Raw genomic sequence first — 21,427 nt, forward strand, 5'->3', positions numbered from 1 at the left:
TGTTCCAGTCTACTCAGCGGTAAATGAGTACGTGGTTGGGCAGAGCTAGAATTATTGAATTATGTGAGAGCCGAAATGGCAGCATCGGCATCATGAGAAGGATATTGGCTGGTTGCAAAGGCCCTACAACCACGGATATTAATTTGTGAACCGCTTTGAGACGACCTACGAACTAGGTTATGATAAAGCGGTATATACTAACCTCGAGTTATTAGTATTATGAGCCGTTCGGCTCTGAAGAAGCATATCTTTAGCTTATGAGTCTGTCATCTAATAATTTGGTTCGGGACATCGTCCTTAGTAACACTAGCATCACCAGTATGCAAAGTCGTGTTTGGTATGAACACGAGCTCTATGCAACCTATCAATCGTCACGATACACGGAGCCGTTTTCGTGTGAACCAGTTCTTCCAGAGACGACCCAGACACGGCATTGGTATTGCAACCTAGACTGGCTGGTCCCACTAGCAAGCAGGACCAATACAAGCGTATATCTGATCTCCAGTTTAACGACCTCGGGTGCTACTGCATCCCTATAATACTCACTCGTGATTTATTAGTTTTTGATAATAACATGATTTATCAAGGTCTTTGATACCTACAAATGATTTACCGATACCTTTGATACACACACGATCATATGTATGCAATCATGCTAACAGGTGGTGGCTTTATACACCCGCTATACAGCGCGTGTTAACGATCCTGTGTCCCCTACCCACGGGGCATCGTCCCGGCGACCAGTACTATGGCTAATTACCGTCACAATGATTTATAGATTTGACGATCAAAACAAATTTTGTGTTATAATAACTAAACCGTTATATTTGATTATCCGCATCTACATTGAATTCATAACCCCATTAGTGAGAGAACAGTCTAATAAAAACTACTGTGTTTGTACGACCGGAGTGTTGCGTGTTATGTATTTGGACTTAGAACACACTTCGCCCGCAGGTTGAGGTTTCAAACCGAAATAATGATATCTCCCTAATTGAATTACAAGAGCCGCCCCAGCAGCACAGAACACGTGGTATCTACCCGACTGGTGAGTAGAGTTGTGTACGCCCCGCCCAGGGAAATCTAACGTTACATGTGCAGGGACCGGCCCGGGCAGCTGGTTAATGTCACATCACAGTGCAGGCCCCCTTAATTAATCCCCTATCGATGCTTTCCTGCTATCGGCATGCTTATTTGGCCAGGGTAGTATTTTCATTCGGCCAGAGGACATTGGGTCAGTAATCTGTAATACTCCGGTGTGGGGGCAGACGGCACTCTCCATTTGTGTCCCGTTAATTCCGAGAGTTGTTTGTCCCAGTGTTCCGCTCCATCACACCGCAGTCCACCTCATCACGATGATTACAGGGGAGCAGACACAAAAAACACACCTCGGAATTACACTGGTCTGCGTTACAGGCGCAAACGTCCCGGCGTGTTAGTAACGCCATATTTGGCATGTAACTAATTAAAAAACTCCTGTAGTTACTGCACTGGGGAAAGACTAACGGTAGCGGAATCAGCATCGCCAACTCTTATCTCGGTTGTCAATAGGAATTCACTGCAACGTTGTAGGAAATTAAATTACAACAAATACATGTTTGACATGAAGCAATTAGTTTTTCGTTGATGAGATTCAGTTAACGATATATATTACATCTGGTGCCTTGTGTCATCAGGGCGATGTTCGTGTTACCATGGAAATGACTCTGTTTCCGTCTACAAAAGCGTTGGCAAATCTCCAATATATAGGAAATTCCACGGTTGATGTATAACCAGTTCCACCCACTACTTCAATACGTCATGTGAAGGAGGAAATAATGACGACCGTCATTCTTAATCTCCTCAACACTAAGCTTTGTATTAATCATAATCGCCTTAATATTCCTAGAGAAAGTAAAAGGAAATCCATTTGTTTAAAGTCCTAATAACAGCTAAGGTCATTTAAGGACGTGCCTCCGTATGTGTAGTGAAATACTTTTCAAATATTATTTTGAGTATTTTCTGTTTCTCATTGTGCTAAAATGGTATAGATTAGAATCACAATCGTATCTGTCTCCATGTGAAAGTAAATTTGCAGTGATTCCAGAATTTCCAAACGGAAACCATACTATGTCACATGCAAACGGCGTTTTCAATAATAATCATGATAATAAACAACATTTAGATTGCTCCCTGTTATCAAAACTTAAAATCGTTCTACATTTACAGAGCATATAATAATATTTCAAGTATGATACAGGTAGCCTGGAGTTTTCTGGTATCGCGGTAGTTAACGTTCAAAGAACATTTACACAAACAAACCTATCAATAAAGACAAAACCATTATAATGTTTTTATCCCAAGTATCTGTTCATTTTACAGATCAAGCAAACACTTTTTTACACCCACCACACTCGGCGTCGCAAAAATCGTAAACATCCAGTACCGCGATACCATAGAACCCGCGATATCATAAAACAGCACTGGTGTAATGTGGTCTCTCTCTCGAGTACGGGTTATCAGACCATATGCTTCAGTTTTCTTGACCTCTACAGACGGCTAGCTACTAGTAGCATTTCAGTGAGATAGCACTATAAAGTCTGCATCAGATCGGCGCTATCACAAGGAGGCAAGCACACCAACATACCCTGTTTCCTACATACACACAAGCAAGCACGCCTACACTACACACACGGAGGCACGTCCTTGAGTGACCTTAGCTGTTATTAGGACTTGAAACAAAATTAAACCAAACCAAACCAATTAACACATTTGCAGACTTTCTGATGTCTTAGCAGTCATGTTGTTTTATAGTCTTGTAGACTGGGTGTGTCACCAGCGTACCAATGATGGCTTTTAGATATAAACGGTATATTTATACACGCCGGACGTTGGTCCTCTAACCCCTCCGTGTCAATTTCCGCCTGAAGCTTTCTTGAAAATAAAAATCCCAATGAAACCTTTTATTCAGCTAATGACGTTTTCATGGTTGATGTAATGTAGGAAGACAGTACTTCAAGACAGTACTTCAAGACAGTGCTGCAGTAGATCTGTTGGAGGCGGAATCAGCTCACATGCCGTTGATGTTTGTGATGATCTTGTACAGATCTTTCTTAATTGTTGGTGTGAGCTGTGTCAATGGTCCGTCATCGAATAGATGCCAGCAGTCATGGCAGAGACTTCTTCGTCAGCAGTAGCGGTCACATCACATCATATATATACAACATTCACATTCGAAAAAGAAAAGGAAGACGCCTCCTAAAACAACTGAGAACATCAATTAGAGCAAATAAGAATATATATTAAATCCTAACTGAAATGTGTTAATGCTTAATATTTGCATTACAGGCGATCATTCTCCTAGGCTAACGGTTCATAGAGTTTAAATAGAGTAATCTCTTATGAGACCACCAAACCATAGACAAAGTCGTCTCCTAGAACACCGCTCTGTCATCGAACGCGCCAACACGTGCAAACACCGCACGTATTGATCTAGACAACACTGTTACGTTTTTAGGACACCTGACAAGATAAGACGTCCTCACAGATGACAGAATACAAAAAGAATATGAGATATTACGCACTCCAATGACGTAATCACATCGTATTTCTTTGTTGTTTGAAATCTTCCGGATCTGATTTACGGCTTTTATCTTGTATATCTCCACACTGTAGTCTGTATGTACACTTAACAACACAGCACCGATATACAAATCTGTGGAAAAACGTCATTTTTATGTGTGACACTAATTGTACAGAAAATCTATCACTTTAATGCAATTTGTACACAAAAAAACCCACAGTGTATGACGTGATTCTTTGCTTTCCGTTTACTTGTAGACGATCCGACTGCTGATATCCATATGTAAATCAAAGTTTTTCATTCTTTTGAAAGGATTTTCTCTCAAACGTAAACCATGATTCAACTTCTTTTGTTAGGTTTGAAATATGTTGTGTCTGTTGATGCCTATGGTATAACGCCGCTTTATAGATTATACAATGTCACCAATATACACGTTCCCTGTGATACCGTCAACGGTGTTTACAGACATCCTCAAACACCATGACCAAGTGTTAACAAAGCATAGCTGAATTGAGTCATTTCGGTACATATTTCTATTGTCCATACGTTTCCAGCGTAGCCGAAATCGACATCGATTTTATGGACAACTCGTACACATTTTACACCTTTGTGTGCATACGCTTCATTGATCATTTGTCTGATGAAGGTGACAGTGTACATATCGTACTAGTCATCGAAACGTCACATATAACATTTTAAAGAACTTCTCATAATCCTCAACCACCAGTTTATAAATATTGAACGGTAGTTTATTGGTACCGTGCAATGCATCAAAGAGCCTTGTTTTTAACTTTCTAATATATGCTACCGGATCAGCTACTCCCATATCCGGTTTGTTTGCACCTAAAAGGTCATCTACCGTCAATCTGGGGTGCCACCCAAACATGACGTAATGAGGTGAATAACCGGTAGCATCGCTCCTAGTAGCGTTATATCCCTGGGCCAATGTTGGGCGCCATTTGTCACCGATTGCTCTGATATGAAAAAAGGACAAGTTTAGTTTGTTTCCCTTCTGTTTACTGTTCGAAAACCTACAATACAGGACAATAGTACAATAAATACATTCACCCTTATATATAATTATATAAAATCGAGTTAATTAGCGTGAAATCCCGCATTTGCCAAGTATATGGCACTTGCATGCCATCGAAGCTTTGCATAATGGCGTACATAGCGCGTCACTTCTTACGTGTCATTAAACTGGTGCATGTTAAAACAGATCGACTGCATGTTAAACATTCAAGTTTAGCAACACGCTTTCGGCATTATCTGATGTTGCTCTGTAAAGTGTGATTAGCAATAAGTGCGTGAATTTGTAAATTGACTGCGCATTAAATCATACAAATTCACTGCTCTTAAAGTTAAGGAGCTAGAACAACTCGGTGATTACACAGAAAGCGTCGAGAAACACATATTTCTATTCCATTTTGAATAGATAAAAAAATTCGAGTGTGAAGGCAATTGTTTTTCATTAGTAAGTTAACAGCTGATCGTCATTTACAGGCCATGAAACGTCTGTTACAAGCCAGGAACGAACACATTTAATTAAGTGAACACTGCCTGCTGGCGTATGGAAATGATAACACGCGACACAACCAATCACTATTGATGTTACCCTACAAATAATACCACAGCGTCAATGTACCTCAGATATAACCTCAGCGTTAATACAGCACAAATAATATCACATCTCAATACACCACAAATAATACCACAGCGTCATATACCACAAATAATACCACAGCGTCAATGTACCACAGATATAACCTCAGTGTTAATACAGCACAAATAATATCACATCTAAATACACCACAAATAATACCACATCTCAATCCACCACAAATAATACCACAGCGTCAATGTACCACAGATATAACCACAGCGTTAATACAGCACAAATAATACCACAGCGTCATACACCACAAATAATACCACAGCGTCAATGTACCACAGATATAACCTCAGTGTTAATACAGCACAAATAATATCACATCTAAATACACCACAAATAATACCACATCTCAATCCACCACAAATAATACCACAGCGTCAATGTACCAGAGATATAACCACAGCGTTAATACAGCACAAATAATATCACATCTAAATACACCACAAATAATACCACATCTCAATCCACCACAAATAATACCACATCTCAATACACCACAAATAATACCACAGTGTCAATGTATCACAGATATAACCTCAGCGTCGACAATACACCACAAACAATCCCACAGCGTCAATACACACAAACACAACCACAGCGTCAAATGCACACAAATAATAAGACACAAATAATACCACAGCGTCAATGTACCACAGATATTACCTCAGCGTAAATACACCACAAATAACACCACATCTGAATACACCACAAAAAGTACCACAGCGTCAGCTAGCAGTGTACAGTAGCGTACGATGGCCATGGGGGATATTTTTATACAATGAATAACCCCTGTAATATAACATGTATACAAAAAAAAAAAAAAATCAGCACTAAAATTGGCATATACATGATAAAGTGCACTATGTTGGCTTCATAATTTTTCAAAAAAATAAATCGAATTTGGTTCGAGACTACAGTTTTGGGTATTTACAAATCTGTGTCTGCACAACAAAAGCTAGCTTTTCATGTAGTCTATTTTTGTACTCAGCACATGTGTAAATATTGTAAAAAATCCACCGGAATGACCTATGCTAAACCGTGAGGATTTCTGTTACCGAGTAGGCGATATTTAATATCAGACAGGTCTTAAGAAAACAACTACTAATCATTTTTTTTTGCATATTTTGGTGTATTTTTAGTGTGGTAACCATGGTTTTCACAAGTCCAAAATCTAGGGAAAACAGTTTTCGAAAAACAATTCAGTCTTCTAAACAAACTGAAATCAAAATGTAGTTTATAAATATGTATATATATGTAGGTGTGTTGTGCAGGTTGAATTCAATATCCATGTTTATCTGAGACATGCCCTTAATTTTTAGGGTCAAACCATTTCTACTGTACACTGCTACCTCTGTACACCACAAATAATACCACATGGTCAGTACACCACAACTAATACCACAGCGTCAATACACCACAAATAATACTTCAGTGTCAATACACCACAAATAGTACCACATGGCCAATAGACCACAAATATTACTGTATACTGCTGCCTCTGTACACCACAAATAATGCCACATGGTCAGTTCACTACAAATAATACCACGACGTCAGTACACCACAAATAATACCACAGCGTCAATACACCACAAATAATACTTCAGTGTTAATACACCACAAATATTACCACATGGCAAATACACCACAAATAGTACCACAGCGTCAATACACCACAAAAAGTACCACATGGCCAATAGATAAATGATACCACACCATGAATATACCACAAATAATACGTGTACCACAACGTCAATGCACCACAAATAAAACCACATCGTCAATACATAAATTATACCACACCATGAATATACCACAAATAATACGTGTACCACAACGTCAATACACCAAAAATAATACCACATCGTCAATACACCACAGAAAATACCACATCGTCAATACACCAAAAATAATACCTCAGCGTCAATACACCACAATACCTCAGTGTCAATATACCACAATGAATACCACAGTATCAATACACCACAAATAATACCACAGCATCAATACACCACAATTAATTAATCATCGTCAATACACCAAAAGTAACACCACGGCGTCAACACACCACAAATAATACTACAGCATCAATATACCACAATCAATACCTCAGCGTCAATACAGCACAGATAATACTACAGCATCAATATACCACTAATAATACCACATGGTCAGTACACCACAAATAATACCACGACGTCAGAACACCACAAATAATACCACAACGTCAATACACCACAAATATTACCACATCGTCAATACACCACAAATAATACCACAGCGTCAATATATCACAAATAATACCACAACGTCAGTACACCACAAATAATACCACAACTTCAATACACCACAAATATTACCACATCGTCAATACACCACAAATATTACCACAGCGTCAATACACCACAAATAATAAATCATCGTCAATAAACCACAAATAATACCTCAGCGTCAATACACCACAATTAATAAATCATCGTCAATACACCACAAATAATACCACAGCGTTCATACACCACAAATACTACCTCGGCGTCAATACACCACAAATAATACCACACCGTCAATACACCACAGAAAATACCACATCGTCAATACACCACAAATAATACCTCAGCGTCAATACACCACAATACCTCAGTGTCAATATACCACAATTAATACCACAGTATTAATACACCACAAATAATACCACAGCATCAATACACCACAATTAATTAATCATCGTCAATACACCAAAAGTAACACCACGGCGTCAACACACCACAGATAATACTACAGCATCAATATACCACAATTAATACCACAGTATCAATACACCACAAATAATACCTCAGCGTCAATACACCACAAATAATACCACAGCGTCAATACACCACAATTAATTAATCATCGTCAATACATGAAAAGTAACACCACGGCGTCAATACACCACAGATAATACTACAGCGTCAATACACCACAATTAATACCTCAGCGTCAATACACCACAATTAATACCTCAGCGTCAACACACCACAATTAATACCTCAGCGGCAATACAGCACAAATAATACCTCAGCGTCAATACAGCACAAATAATACTACAGCATCAATACACCACAAATATTACTACAGCATCAATAAACCACTAATAATACCACGACGTCAGAACACCACAAATAATACCACAACGTCAATACACCACAATTATTACTACAGCGTCAATACACCACAAATAATACCTCAGCGTCAATACACCACTAATAATACCACATGGTCAGTACACCACAAATAATACCACGACGTCAGAACACCACAAATAATACCACAACGTCAATACACCACAAATATTACCACATCGTCAATACACCACAAATAATACCACAACGTCAATATACCACAAATAATACCACAACGTCAGAACACCACAAATATTACCACATCGTCAATACACCTCAAATATTTCCACAGCGTCAATACACCACAAATAATAAATCATCGTCAATACACCACAAATAATACCTCCGCGTCAATACACCACAATTAATAAATCATCGTCAATACACCACAAATAATACCACAGCGTTAATACACCACAAATACTACCTCGGCGTCAATACACCACAAATAATACCACAAGCGTCAATACACCACAAATAATACCATAAGCGTCAATACACACACATAATACCAAAGCGTCATACAACACACATAATACCACAAGCGTCAATACACACAAATGATACCACAAGCGTCAATACACACAAATATTTACATTCTGTATGCTTAGACCCATTGACAAAAATTACATTCATAAATGCATAACACAGGTGTTCATAGAATCTCAGCACGTGGGACATGATAGTAACCTGATCACACTGCGTAGTAATACACTACAAAAACTACTCACTCGGAACGACCGACCTAGATGCTTAATTCTTACATCTTAAAATATTATTGATCTGTGCTTTGTGAAATATCCACGTATTCACGTGTCCTGTGCTACAAATAAACATTGAATATGGAACTACATTTTGTTGTGTTATTGTTGTTGACGGTTGCTAAGATCTCTCACGATAGTGTCACATTTCCCCGCGAAAAAACACTGTTCTCGCCACTGCGTTCCACCCGTGTATAAGCAGGAACAAACCCTGTTTATTTGTTTTATTCGGTGTTATATCGATCCACTGAAAGGATTCGTCAATGTAAATATATGGAATGATATCTATTTTTTCAACATTTATAAGGTCATAACAACAATGGGGTTTTGGACATATTTTACATGAATCGCTAACGCGATTCATTCAATATGTCCATAAACCCATTGTTGTTATGACCTCATAAATGTTGAAAAAATAAAAATCATTCCTTATATAATACCACAAGCGTCAATACACACAAATAACACAATAGCGTCATACAACACACAAGATACCACAGCGTCAATAATACACTCAAATGATACCGTTGCGGTATCACACAAAACTACCAAAGTGATGAGATAAAATAAACATAAAATGAATTTTAAAGAACGGAGGAGACGTCAAAAGCAAAGAAACATGTATATTCCTAAAGGTTTCGATGCAATGTGAAGTGCTCCGGAAGAGTAAATGTTGCTGCAGCTCATGTGACACCAGGTATCATTGTATATTTTTCGACCCAAACATTACATAATCAATACATTTTAATTATTACATTGTAAAATAGGTAGATAAGGTATATCAATAAATTTCAAATAATTTCAAATGATAAATGTTTGTTGTTTTCTTTACAGATCATGCTGCAGGATTTCAACGCTAAAAACGCTCAGTTTCGTATTCTACCTCAATACAAAGTCAAGTCGGAGGGCGAAGTGGTACGTACGTTTGATATTTGATCTAAAGCTATCTGATAAGGTGTGTCTGGAAACGTGTAAGTATGTTTAAACTTGTGAATGGTTAACTCGTAGAAAATGAACTACTAAATCGCATAAGCAAACACGCACCCTTTACCTGCAAGCTGACGCTATGTTGTGATATATATGTATTGATGTTTGAATATTCTTTTTTTAAAGGTTCAAATTTATGACCAGATTGTGTTTGAAAGTATTAAGTCTCCTGGTCACTTCTTTCACGCTAGCAGTGCTTACCAGATCGACCACATCACACACGGGTACGTATACTTTGTACATTCTTCCACGCTAATTACGCCATCTTGATTTACCACACAAGCATATAGTGATCTCACGTTTTTCAAAAGCTTCATTCTTGCTGTGTATGAATTAGTTTTAAATTAGCTGATACACGACATTTCCAATAATTATTTATTTTATACAATTTATACGATTATCAACAGCAGTACTTACTCGTTACCATAAGGCAATTTTTATCTCCTACGCCGTATCAAGCCGAGACCTCCATAACTGTTCGAGTGGCCGAAGGCCCCAGGGCAGATATAGGTCGACGTTTCATTCATAAATGGGGTAGGATATGGAAAAAACCCATATCACAACGTTTCTGTCATACACTACACATCGAACTTATTCACGTACAGTATATAAAAATAGTTAGCTGTGACACCAATTGTTTTTAAAGTGTTGAACCGGATAAGACGCGTGCCGTGCCGATCTAACGGACGGACGAACATGGCGCGTGCTGGGATATGGTCTATGTGCAATCAGACATGCGAAGTAACTCATACAACAAGAAAATGATTAATTTCATTTTTTTTTTTTTTTGCTTATGACATAGGTCAGAGGTCAATCTTGGAGTAGAGCGGTCTGGATTTACTTTGGTGCGATTCCACAAGGGGATCCCAGAACACGACCCGTACGTCAGGGTAGGTAGCAAAATCTTAAATTTATGTAAAGCAAAAGTAACTTGCAATCAACGGTCACTACAAGACAGTGAATTCATTTCAGAGATAATACTGGAGGGGGCGAAGAGCCATTGGCCCCTTAAAACTGAAACTGACTCTCAAAATTTATTTTAATTTTTACATAGAATGGCCAATCTTATTCATGAAATTGACTTAAAATTGCTGAAAATAGCCCGATGCTCTCAAATTCCAGGATTGTCCCTGCATTTGCAGGTGTCAAACACTGGCTTGAACTTTGTAATTTCTACATTGTATTAATAATGTACGATATATATACTGGCAAAGGTAGGTATTCATGTTGCCCATGCAGTTTAAACGGAATGAATTAAGTGTTGTCATAGTTGATTGTGTGTACCATTATGTGATGTAGGGAGGATCAGCGATCAGGTTGTTCCACAAGGAGTTAGAGGCCTACCTCGTGGCGGAGGGTCTGTTTGACGAGGAGGTTACGGAGGACGGTAGGTCGACACATTTTAGGGTTCAAAATTTAGGAAATGAGTCAGAAATGTATGTTTTTTTATATAAAATCTTTTTATTTTAACATGAGCTCCCTACATACTGTCATTATAAATGTCCTTCCCATATTATTCATTCAAATTTTGTTACATAAGTAAACAATATAAAAGAGATTTCATAGTTACTGAAATGATATTGAATATCTTCTTTTGTTCAGTTCACTTCCGGATCCGAGTAATGGACCAGCACAAACCTCGTACCCTGTCACCGCCAACCTCCGGGAACACGTTTTGGCAGATAGAGGCGGAAAGTGGCATCCTCAACGGTAGGCCCAAAGTTTGAGAATGTTAGATCAACGATAGAATTTTATGAAAAAAAATATCACTACCAATTTTGACAAAGTGTTGGAATAGCAAATATATGGTGGAAACCGTTAATCAATATAAATTGATGAAAGTCAGTAAAATATTACAGAGGTAAAGCTGTATATTCATTGTTAGTCGTATTTTCTCAGTTTGTGTTGTGGTAGTATAGATCCAATTCAATAAATTTGTAAACTGTTTACCGCTATAGCAAACACATAAAGAGATAACCATAGTGATAAGGAGAACGAACAAGTCTACACAAACCGGAAATGACGTGGCGATTCCCCGATCCTTAAAGAACAAGACTCTCTATCTATCACTGTTAGGAGGATATTTTGTTTACAGTGCTATTGCATGCCTTACTTTCCCTGTCACCATCGACTCTGTTTCAGGGATCAAAGAGTTTATAACTGGACTCCTACTCTATTTTAAAGATTCCAAGGCCTTCGAACAAGAAACGTTCCTATTTTGGTACCGATATTGTAAACGGATATTTATATAGATGGGATCATTTCCTTTGATGACATATAACTTTCTTATACTATATAACGGTTTTACATATATGATGTACATCAAACGTATATTTTAGGGCGTTGATTTATCATTTTGGAAGATTCATGGCTGACATACCGACTCCTTCAACATTGCGACCTTGCATACAGTTTTTACGGGACAAAAACAATATATATAATGGAGGATGAAATTTCAGTTCTCAACTTTAATCTAAATCAGTTTACTCTCAGTCTGTAGGGAAGAAGATGCATGCAAATCGAAAAACATATGGAGGAACTGTGTTTAACGACTAAATGGATTCAATATTTTTGCTTAACATCGTGACCAAGGCCGTCTAGATACTAGTATAGCTGTCTGTAACAAGCCATTTCCGTATAAACAATGCTTCGTGCTTTTGGTAACGTAACGTTGAGTTTCTGTTTTGATGTATCATCTGTAACATCTTATTCCAAAATGTTCTCAAAATGTCTTTGGTCTCAGAAGATGAGAGGTGCTATATATATTTAAGCCCAGGTTTTATGTAATCTCTACACGTCATTCCTTTTGTTCGGAATTAATCGTGGTTTCGAGAGTTATCGTTTTAACTAGATCACACTATATATCACATGGGAAGGAAACGACACCCTATAACACTAACAAAATATCAATATTTTCTAAGAGTTCTCTCAACTGTTTAGAAACTGCTGAAAGATGCAATTATATCAAGTTTTAACATTCTTCGACACAGACTTTATATACATGACTAAAACGGATTTTTTTTAACGAAACGTGTGTTAGATGGACAGTATAAAGATGTAGCCAGGATTAGTTAAACGAATAGACAACGGTAGCAATTGTTCTATATTTCGGATTATCTCATCATGAATTTTCAAACATTACACCTCAAGTCCCATTGATGAATCCTGAATGGATGAATTTGGCAAACGGCAGCACAGTAAAATGGACTTACTACATATTATTTGTGTGTTTCCTGACTTAGTATTTCTAGGGATTATGGACTAGTTGCCACTTAGAGGTCTTTTATATATTGCAGAAATCACAAAATCCTGTATAGGGATTCTGAACGATGTGGTAATGTTTTGCTGTTAAAGTTGTGTTAAAAACTGTCTTCAGTTTATACACCCGTGGTATATCAGTGTCTGCTAATTTTATATCTAGACATTATTTCACTGAGTGTAACATTGATGACCTGTATTTGTTACGTTTCGTACAAAGAGATTCTACAGCCCTAGGCCCATCTCCGCGGTGTTTGCTTTTCGCTGTGTCCTCGTGTGTGAAATCTGTTGTATTTTTTTTTTGTATTTTCTTTGACACCTAGGCGACATTCTGCGGTGGGAACAGCAGGTCCGACTGCGTCACATGACAACCCGAAAGTACCTGTGCATTGATGCTACAAAGGAAATCTCGTTGACTGACGAGAGTGAGGATCCTCGGACAGTTTTCCGCCTTTACTCAGTCATTAGTGTAAGTGGACTGGTATCTGTAATGTGTCATGTGGCAAGATAAGTTTTTAAGATAGAATCTAACTTCGCTTATCAGTAGAAAATAAACGTCCGTTAAGTAGTGTGCGTTTCCTCAATTATCCCCTTTATTGTGTTACTGCATTCCAAAGTTCACATGCCTTTGTTTAAATGGGACTTTATGGCGAAGTAATCGATACCATCTACAAGGTGCTCATTCGCAATGAACGGAGCCTTTTTTGTTGGTTATATTTGTTAGTTTAACCACATCAATAAAATGGTTAGCTTCTCATGGTCTCCCCTGGCCTCTGATTGTTTAAGAGGGTATACACAGACTAGCAATGGCATCGCATGGAATTCAAGTGTCAATAATATGTATAATATCTTTGTTTTATATAACAGAACACACAATTTTGTAAAATAGGTCAAAATAATCTTTTTATTAAACAGTTCGTTTGAATTCAACCTATATCATGGGTTGTCTGTTAGTAATACACATTTTGTTATATGTCTATATACAATTGTATCGGAAACATGGCCCAAAACTGATAAATTGGTTCTGGGTATGTTAGATATAGTAATGATAGCGTACCCATCGACATATTTGTATATTTTTGGAATTTTCGCTCAGTCAAAACATGGCGATATAATCCAATAGACGTCTGTGATGTATCAGCATTGAATCGTAGTACGTCACACACGCCGTCTATACTGTACAGACGAAACTCTACAGGGGCGCCATCGATTAGAATGGAATTTTTTCATTTATATCTGAGATGATTCCATAACTGACCCTTCCGTAAGGTCTCAAAATATACTTCATCATAAACATTCATCAATCTGCGATAGCACAGTTCTGTTGATTTAATCTAGTTCCATATATCCAAATTTCCACTTATTAATTCCATTTTCTGAACGAGAATTACGAAAATCAGAAGCAAATTTGCGCCCGAATCTGTTTGAGAATTTAATATTGTTTCATAAATATACCTTGCACGTCAAGGACGACACAGCCCGAGATACGACTAGTGATGTACGAGAATAGGCGAGAAGTCACGAGATGACAACACATACCTCTCGACCTTAAACACGCATTGAAGGTGACCTTATGTTTATGATATGTCGTAAATATGGTCAAGGGACGTTTTTTAGCATTAAAATTCAAATCATATCGGAATGTTTTGCTGACATTCCTATCAGTTACCGTTAATATATTGTTTTTGTGATATAAACTATATAATAATTCCTTTCATACAGGAGAGAGATGAGATCAGGTTCGAGAGTTATTGCCGTATTGAACATGTTTTGACCGGATTTTGGCTTCACGCACTAAAAGGTAAATATCCGTAGTACAAATACTTTTAACTGATGTTCGTCTTCCTCTGAATAAAATAAGCTGATAAACTGTTGAATGTTCATCCTACATCTCCTTGAATAATGTCCGCCTTCAGATTTCCATCACGAGTATTGTAACTGTTAGCGTTAAATTGTACTACTCGTTGTACGTTTTTATTGCCTTCTGTCTTGTGCTGATTAGTTTGCATGCTTCTACACGTAAATAACGATGGTGTAAGTGAATAAGAAGTAAGTTATCCTGATGTGATGAAATACCGAGATTCTCATGTTCGTTGGTAGCATATTGGTTATCCTGGTGTGTTGACATGTTGGTTCCCTTATTCAGTTGTCCACATGCTTGTTTGTTACTCCTGGTTTGTTGTCTACATGTTCGTCCTCTTGTTGTGTTGACCCCATGTTTTATTTTTTATTGTTTTTTTATTGGTTTTTTTTATTGTTTTTTTCTTTTCACAAATGTATTTTACATATTTATCACATTCTCTCACATTTACACGTTTAAAATAACAAGGTCATCATCCTTCATCTGATTTCATCATCATCATCATCATCATCATCATCATCATCATCATCATCATCAATCATCATCATCATCATCATCATCATCATCATCCATAATATATGAATATCATCATACACCCTCCTCCTCTTACATCATCGTCATCACACCATTGTCATCCTCATCGTTAGCGACATATTGTCGGTGTCATCATCCTCATTAAACACTATCATCAACTTATGATCTGACCCCATGTTTGTCATGTTGTTGTATTGACCCCATGTTTGTCTTTTTGTTGTGTTGACCACATCTTAGACTTCCTGTTGTAAATGACCACATGATGGTCCTTCAATTCTTAGCTTGTTGACCGCATGTCGGTGTCAATCTAGTGATGGCATTCCTGCCAACTACTAATGATGTTGTGCACTTCCAGATGAAGACTATATTCGTAAAAAGTTCCGGAACATGGACAGCAGTGAAGACCAGAGTTTACGGGGACTGCGGTGGGACTCTGCTCAAGTCAGAGAGGTGCGATCATGGACAGACTCACTTTGATTTCAATTATTTGTATTCATGTCCCAAGCAATGTCAAAGAAAGTGTATAAAACTATTGTTTAACACATTTTATGTAATGTTCTTCTGTATGGAGTAACCCTACAAGTGTGTCACCAACAGTAAAGACGTTTTCAAATTCAAAAAAGAGCTACGAGAGTGATTTTTCAAAGTTAAAGATATTCTTACACCAACATCCCCACTTTTAAAGAGCCTGAACTGGATGCCTATTATTGATTTTTTACTTTTAAAATATGTGTATTAACCTAAAGAATCCTCAACGATGCGGCTCCAGGATTTTAAAAAGAAAATGTATTAGCTTACGTTAGCCAGATTCTAACCAGGGCAACCCATTCCTTTACTACAAATAAATTACATATCCCCAAATGCAGAACTGCATTTAACAAAAGTTCTTGCCGATATACTTGTACCTCACTATGGAATAAAATAGATGAAGTCACAAGAAACGCTACACATGTGCTGAGTGGTTAAAAAAATAAACAAAATATATATTTGCATTTTAACCATGCAAAAACAATTAAGAGAAAACCAGACATTTTCCGTAGTAAAACTGGAATATTAACCAGACATTACAGATATCGAATTGTTATTGTGTTTTTTTTTATAGATGAACGGGAAACTTACCAGTTGCGAGACAATCACAGCACACAAATTAGTCGTTGCTGAGCGAACGGAATGATTAATGTTATATTGTTACAGCAAAGATTAATCATGATATTGACAAATTCATTATAAAGTATGGGCGATAAATCTGATGTTTACGGCGGCACATCGCGGGGGAGTTACGTCAAATAAACATGGCGACACGCTGCTATGGGACCTAATAACTCAGCTACTTGTTCAGACTACAATTTGTCTGGGCGTGTAAATCACGTGGAACTACGAACGCTGTTATTGATTCTACTGTATCTCATATTCATGTTTTAATGCCTATATATAAATAACTGTAGTAAACGAATTATTGACATTTAAAAAAGCAGGAAAGATAAAATATGACATATTCCAGAACGATATTCAAATTTATTCCGGATATTCTAGATCTTCATCAGAAACTGATCTAGTTTGCACAGTTGTTTGTGCTGTACTATTAAGTAATTGACTTGAGACGATAAATAGATATTTATATAAATTATAATAAAATGAATTGAAACTGTACAGTATCGTTACATACTAGCTAAAGAAGTTTGTTTTCATTTTAAGTGATAAGATAACATGTTGTTCTTTGCCACCTCCCGTCCTAATCAATACTGTGTTCCGAAATATTATGTTCATTTGTCGTGTCGTAAGATGAATATGACGTCACTGATTGTATACATATGTATTATGACGTCATTGACAGTGTATTTGTGTCGTCATCCGTACAGGTGGCGGCGAGCGGTGAGAGTCAATATGACGACGCCTTCACCATTCAGTTTGTGGAGCAGGTCCATCAGGATGAGTTTAACTACATTAGTGGGATGGTACCATTCCTCCTCAACCTTATCAAAGACGTGAGTACGGCAAACTGCAGACAATCTAACTTCGTCTACTTTATACCACATGACACTAACAAACCAGATCATAAGCCAAATCCTATGCTTGTCTGTCTGGTAAATTCATCAGGATGACACGGGAACCACACCCATACTGTAATTGATACATTTAAAAAATAGAAATTATAAAGTCCTCACACAAAACCAAAATAACTACTTTACCTCTAGTCGTTTCCTTAAGCATTCCTTTGTCCAGTTCCATATTAAATACTGTATATATAGGTACAGTTTCTATGAGGTTCTTAAGCTCTTCTTCCGACACAACAAATAAAAAATACCGACACCAAGAAAAAGCGCGGATTATTCAAATATCTATTGATCTAACTTCAAACTTTCTTGTATATGAGAATTTTACAATCAGTATCACACATTTTTGAATGACTCTGATTTAATGACCTATTTTTTTCCAAATTTCTAGAGAGAAGATAGACATTTCCTTAATGCCAAAAGGACTCATGTTGTACTAACAGTAAGTATGCGACGAAGATTGAAAAATACGCTCCCACACTGTAATATAAGCCACTATTCCGTCTTTTCGTTAACGCTTGTTACGTCATTGGTTTGTGAGAGTAACGTCATCAATTTTTGAAAAACGACGTAATTTTCTCACACAAACCAATGACGTAACAATCAATACCTGTTGACAAGAGCAGATAACTCTGTAATACGCAAAGACGAAATAAGTATACGAAAATATCCGCTCCATTATTATATGAATTTCAACAGTGAGTGTGAATAAATAACGACGATCTGTAGCCTACATTATACAGTTTGAACAGTAGTCTTGGATAGGATGGTGAAATACCTGTCTGCTCACGTCACTGCAACAGTGATGGATGTGACTAAATGTTGCATAATGTTTGGCTTCTATGAAACCTGTCTGTTCTAGCTTGACATCATCAAGGATAAATACCGGCCATTAACTTAGAAAATCGTTATTTTTAGATCAAAAATGAAAGTTAGAGAAGTTCAAAAGAAATATGTATGAAGAAACATCTGTAGATTTGTACGGCTGATATATTAGTAAGACGACTATTAGATCAGATTGGAATTGTTTTTTGTTCACAGGCAATGGAGGGGATACGGAAATTCATGATTGTAAAAACACTCCCAAGTAAAAACAGACAAAAGTTAATGAGAAATCTGCGTGTAAGTACGGAGCAGCTAAGTATTTGTGATTGTCTTGGTTTTTTTTATACTGGTACACGGATAGATGATCTTGTGATATAATATGCTTTGATAATCTAATATATGATATTCTATAACTTTGCATTTATCACTTTTATAGTGAGTAATTAGATATTCATTTGGATCGTTTAATTTAAAATAATGGCTATAAAACATATTATTTCCATGTTCTAGCTTACGGAAGATTTTTATCATATAGATGTATACACAGTTTAAATACTGAGTGCCTATCACTGTTAACTCATGATATGTTATGGCTTCTCCTGTGTTAAATTCTCCCTCTTTTGGCAGGACAAAAATAAATAGAGATAAAAAATTGTGCTGTTTAGATCATGACATTGTCTTGTAAATCACAACAATCAAAATATGATTTTATTGATATATTTTAACATCTTTGTTATATAAACATGGAATGATAACCTACGATTTATGTTGACATGCGTGTTGTAGGTTATTGACCTGCTGGTGAAGATCTTAAAGTGTCCTTTGGACGGCACAGCTGACGAGCAGAACATGATCCAAGTGTTCAAAGAGGCCTACGAGATCCTCTATACTTACATGATTGGCAAGAGCAGGAAAAACGCACTCTATTTCGCCAAATATATCGAGTTCTTCCAAACACAGTTCACACAAAAGGTATATTGCTTTATACAATGCTCCAAGGGTTTGTATATGCGAATATTGAGTATGATTATACCGATGATAATAAGTCTGCTTATGTGCAAGGGATATTCAACGTTGGTAGTTAATCAGCAACACTTTATTATATAGTTAAGAACACTTTGTAAATGGAATACTTTGCTTTACGAACATGTATATTGATAAAAAATTAATTGGAATAACGAAAAATTGGAAGGAGAGGCAAGGTTGGTTGTGTGAATGCGGTCTCAAAAAAAACCCATTATGAATTAACGTACACATGTCTACACACTGTTGACCTCTCTTGCAGGGTGTTATAAGGGTGAACATATTTTAGAAACAGTAGTTGTACATTTATTTATGAAATATCTACATGCTGATGACAAACATTACAGGGAGGTATAGGCCTTAACGTGGCCCAGATGATAGTGGAACTAATACGTGACAAGAGGAAGATCGTGGACAGAATCACACACGAACAAATCAACGAATTCGTCGGCCTTCTACAGAAAACCCAGGTACAAACTAGGTGAAATAAATACACAAGAGAATTGTCGACTTCTTGTTTAGTGTTTCATGTACATGATATTTATGATAGTATTTGCCGCATGATAATTCATGAGTGGAATTGATAACTACAAGCAAAAATACTTGAACCTTAAAATGCTGTTCTGTTGTATTTCTAATCAGATGTATACCGTTAATATTATTCAAATGCTTTTTCTACAGAATTACCGTTTTCTGGACCTGATGCACGTGTTGTGCGTATGTGATGACGTAGCTATCCCAAACAACCAATCATACATCGTACAGCGATGGATGCAAGAAGAACAGGTAAGAAATTCGTCATTTGCCTGACTTAGATGTTAACCTTGTCTGACTGTTTTATATAACTTATTTTACTAACGATGAAGTGTTTTATTTACGAATTAAACAGATTTCAGTTGTCACTCACAGCCAGTGTGATTGCCAAATGAAAATACTAACTTTAATGAAGTGCGTTAGTTCTTCATTTTGAAATTGTCATTCAAATACGAGTGTATGGTAGGTGCTTGTTTAATTAATAGAACAGCCATATAGTCAGTGGTATCCAATGTTACACTTAACGTCATAATAAGGATCATTTTAACAATTGGATGATAACATTCGTAGGTGATATATATGCTACATGTGTTAAGTTGGGTCATATAGTTGCAATGTCACACAGTTGTGAAAAGTGTTTAATGTTTTATATAACTTCAGGGAAGAGGGATATATTTGACCGGTCGAGGACAAGACATCAACAGACAGCCAAACATCCTCTACATCACAACCAACGGCGGCAAAACTTGGGACTCGCTACACACATTCGTTGACGTACGTATTGCATTTTGTCTTTGAACACTTTTTCAACTTTTATGATCTAATTGCATACTATTCGAATCCGCGTTCAGCCTTCATGTATTTGTATAAGTAATTAGAGTTATACATGTGATATTTATATATATATAGCATGATCTTATATAATTGTAGCCGAAGTCTGAAGATTACGACAAAGACAAGCACGATTTCCTAATACATCAACTTGACCTTTACAAGGCTCTGTGTCACGTAAGTATGTGTGACGTCATACACTACATGTACGTGTGTATGAAGGTATGTATGGTGGCATACAACAATTGAACCTGTGCAGGTCATCTGTCATGCATTTACGTATGACGTCATACACCACCTTGATATGCATATGGTCCTATGTTTTGTAAGAGTGACGTCATATTTATGCACATGATTATGTTGC

At 37.0% G+C, this 21,427-nt stretch overlaps 1 protein-coding gene across 1 annotated transcript in view; it reads left to right on the forward strand.

The window, feature by feature from the left end:
* LOC110442472 (inositol 1,4,5-trisphosphate receptor type 2-like) overlaps positions 1-21,427 on the forward strand; it is a 73,026-nt gene that overhangs the window by 13,275 nt on the left and 38,324 nt on the right. The window contains exons 6-21 of the mRNA XM_021486104.1: positions 9,991-10,071; positions 10,270-10,367; positions 10,946-11,033; positions 11,443-11,530; positions 11,746-11,853; positions 13,725-13,870; positions 15,124-15,202; positions 16,152-16,246; positions 17,656-17,785; positions 18,246-18,292; positions 18,892-18,972; positions 19,462-19,647; positions 20,046-20,168; positions 20,380-20,484; positions 20,893-21,006; positions 21,163-21,240. Coding sequence (XP_021341779.1) covers positions 9,991-10,071; positions 10,270-10,367; positions 10,946-11,033; positions 11,443-11,530; positions 11,746-11,853; positions 13,725-13,870; positions 15,124-15,202; positions 16,152-16,246; positions 17,656-17,785; positions 18,246-18,292; positions 18,892-18,972; positions 19,462-19,647; positions 20,046-20,168; positions 20,380-20,484; positions 20,893-21,006; positions 21,163-21,240 — 1,647 coding nt within the window. The remainder of the gene's footprint in view (positions 1-9,990; positions 10,072-10,269; positions 10,368-10,945; positions 11,034-11,442; positions 11,531-11,745; positions 11,854-13,724; positions 13,871-15,123; positions 15,203-16,151; positions 16,247-17,655; positions 17,786-18,245; positions 18,293-18,891; positions 18,973-19,461; positions 19,648-20,045; positions 20,169-20,379; positions 20,485-20,892; positions 21,007-21,162; positions 21,241-21,427) is intronic.

Source organism: Mizuhopecten yessoensis, unplaced genomic scaffold (genome assembly GCF_002113885.1).
Source record: "Mizuhopecten yessoensis strain PY_sf001 unplaced genomic scaffold, ASM211388v2 scaffold716271, whole genome shotgun sequence".
Lineage (NCBI taxonomy): Eukaryota > Metazoa > Mollusca > Bivalvia > Pectinida > Pectinidae > Mizuhopecten > Mizuhopecten yessoensis.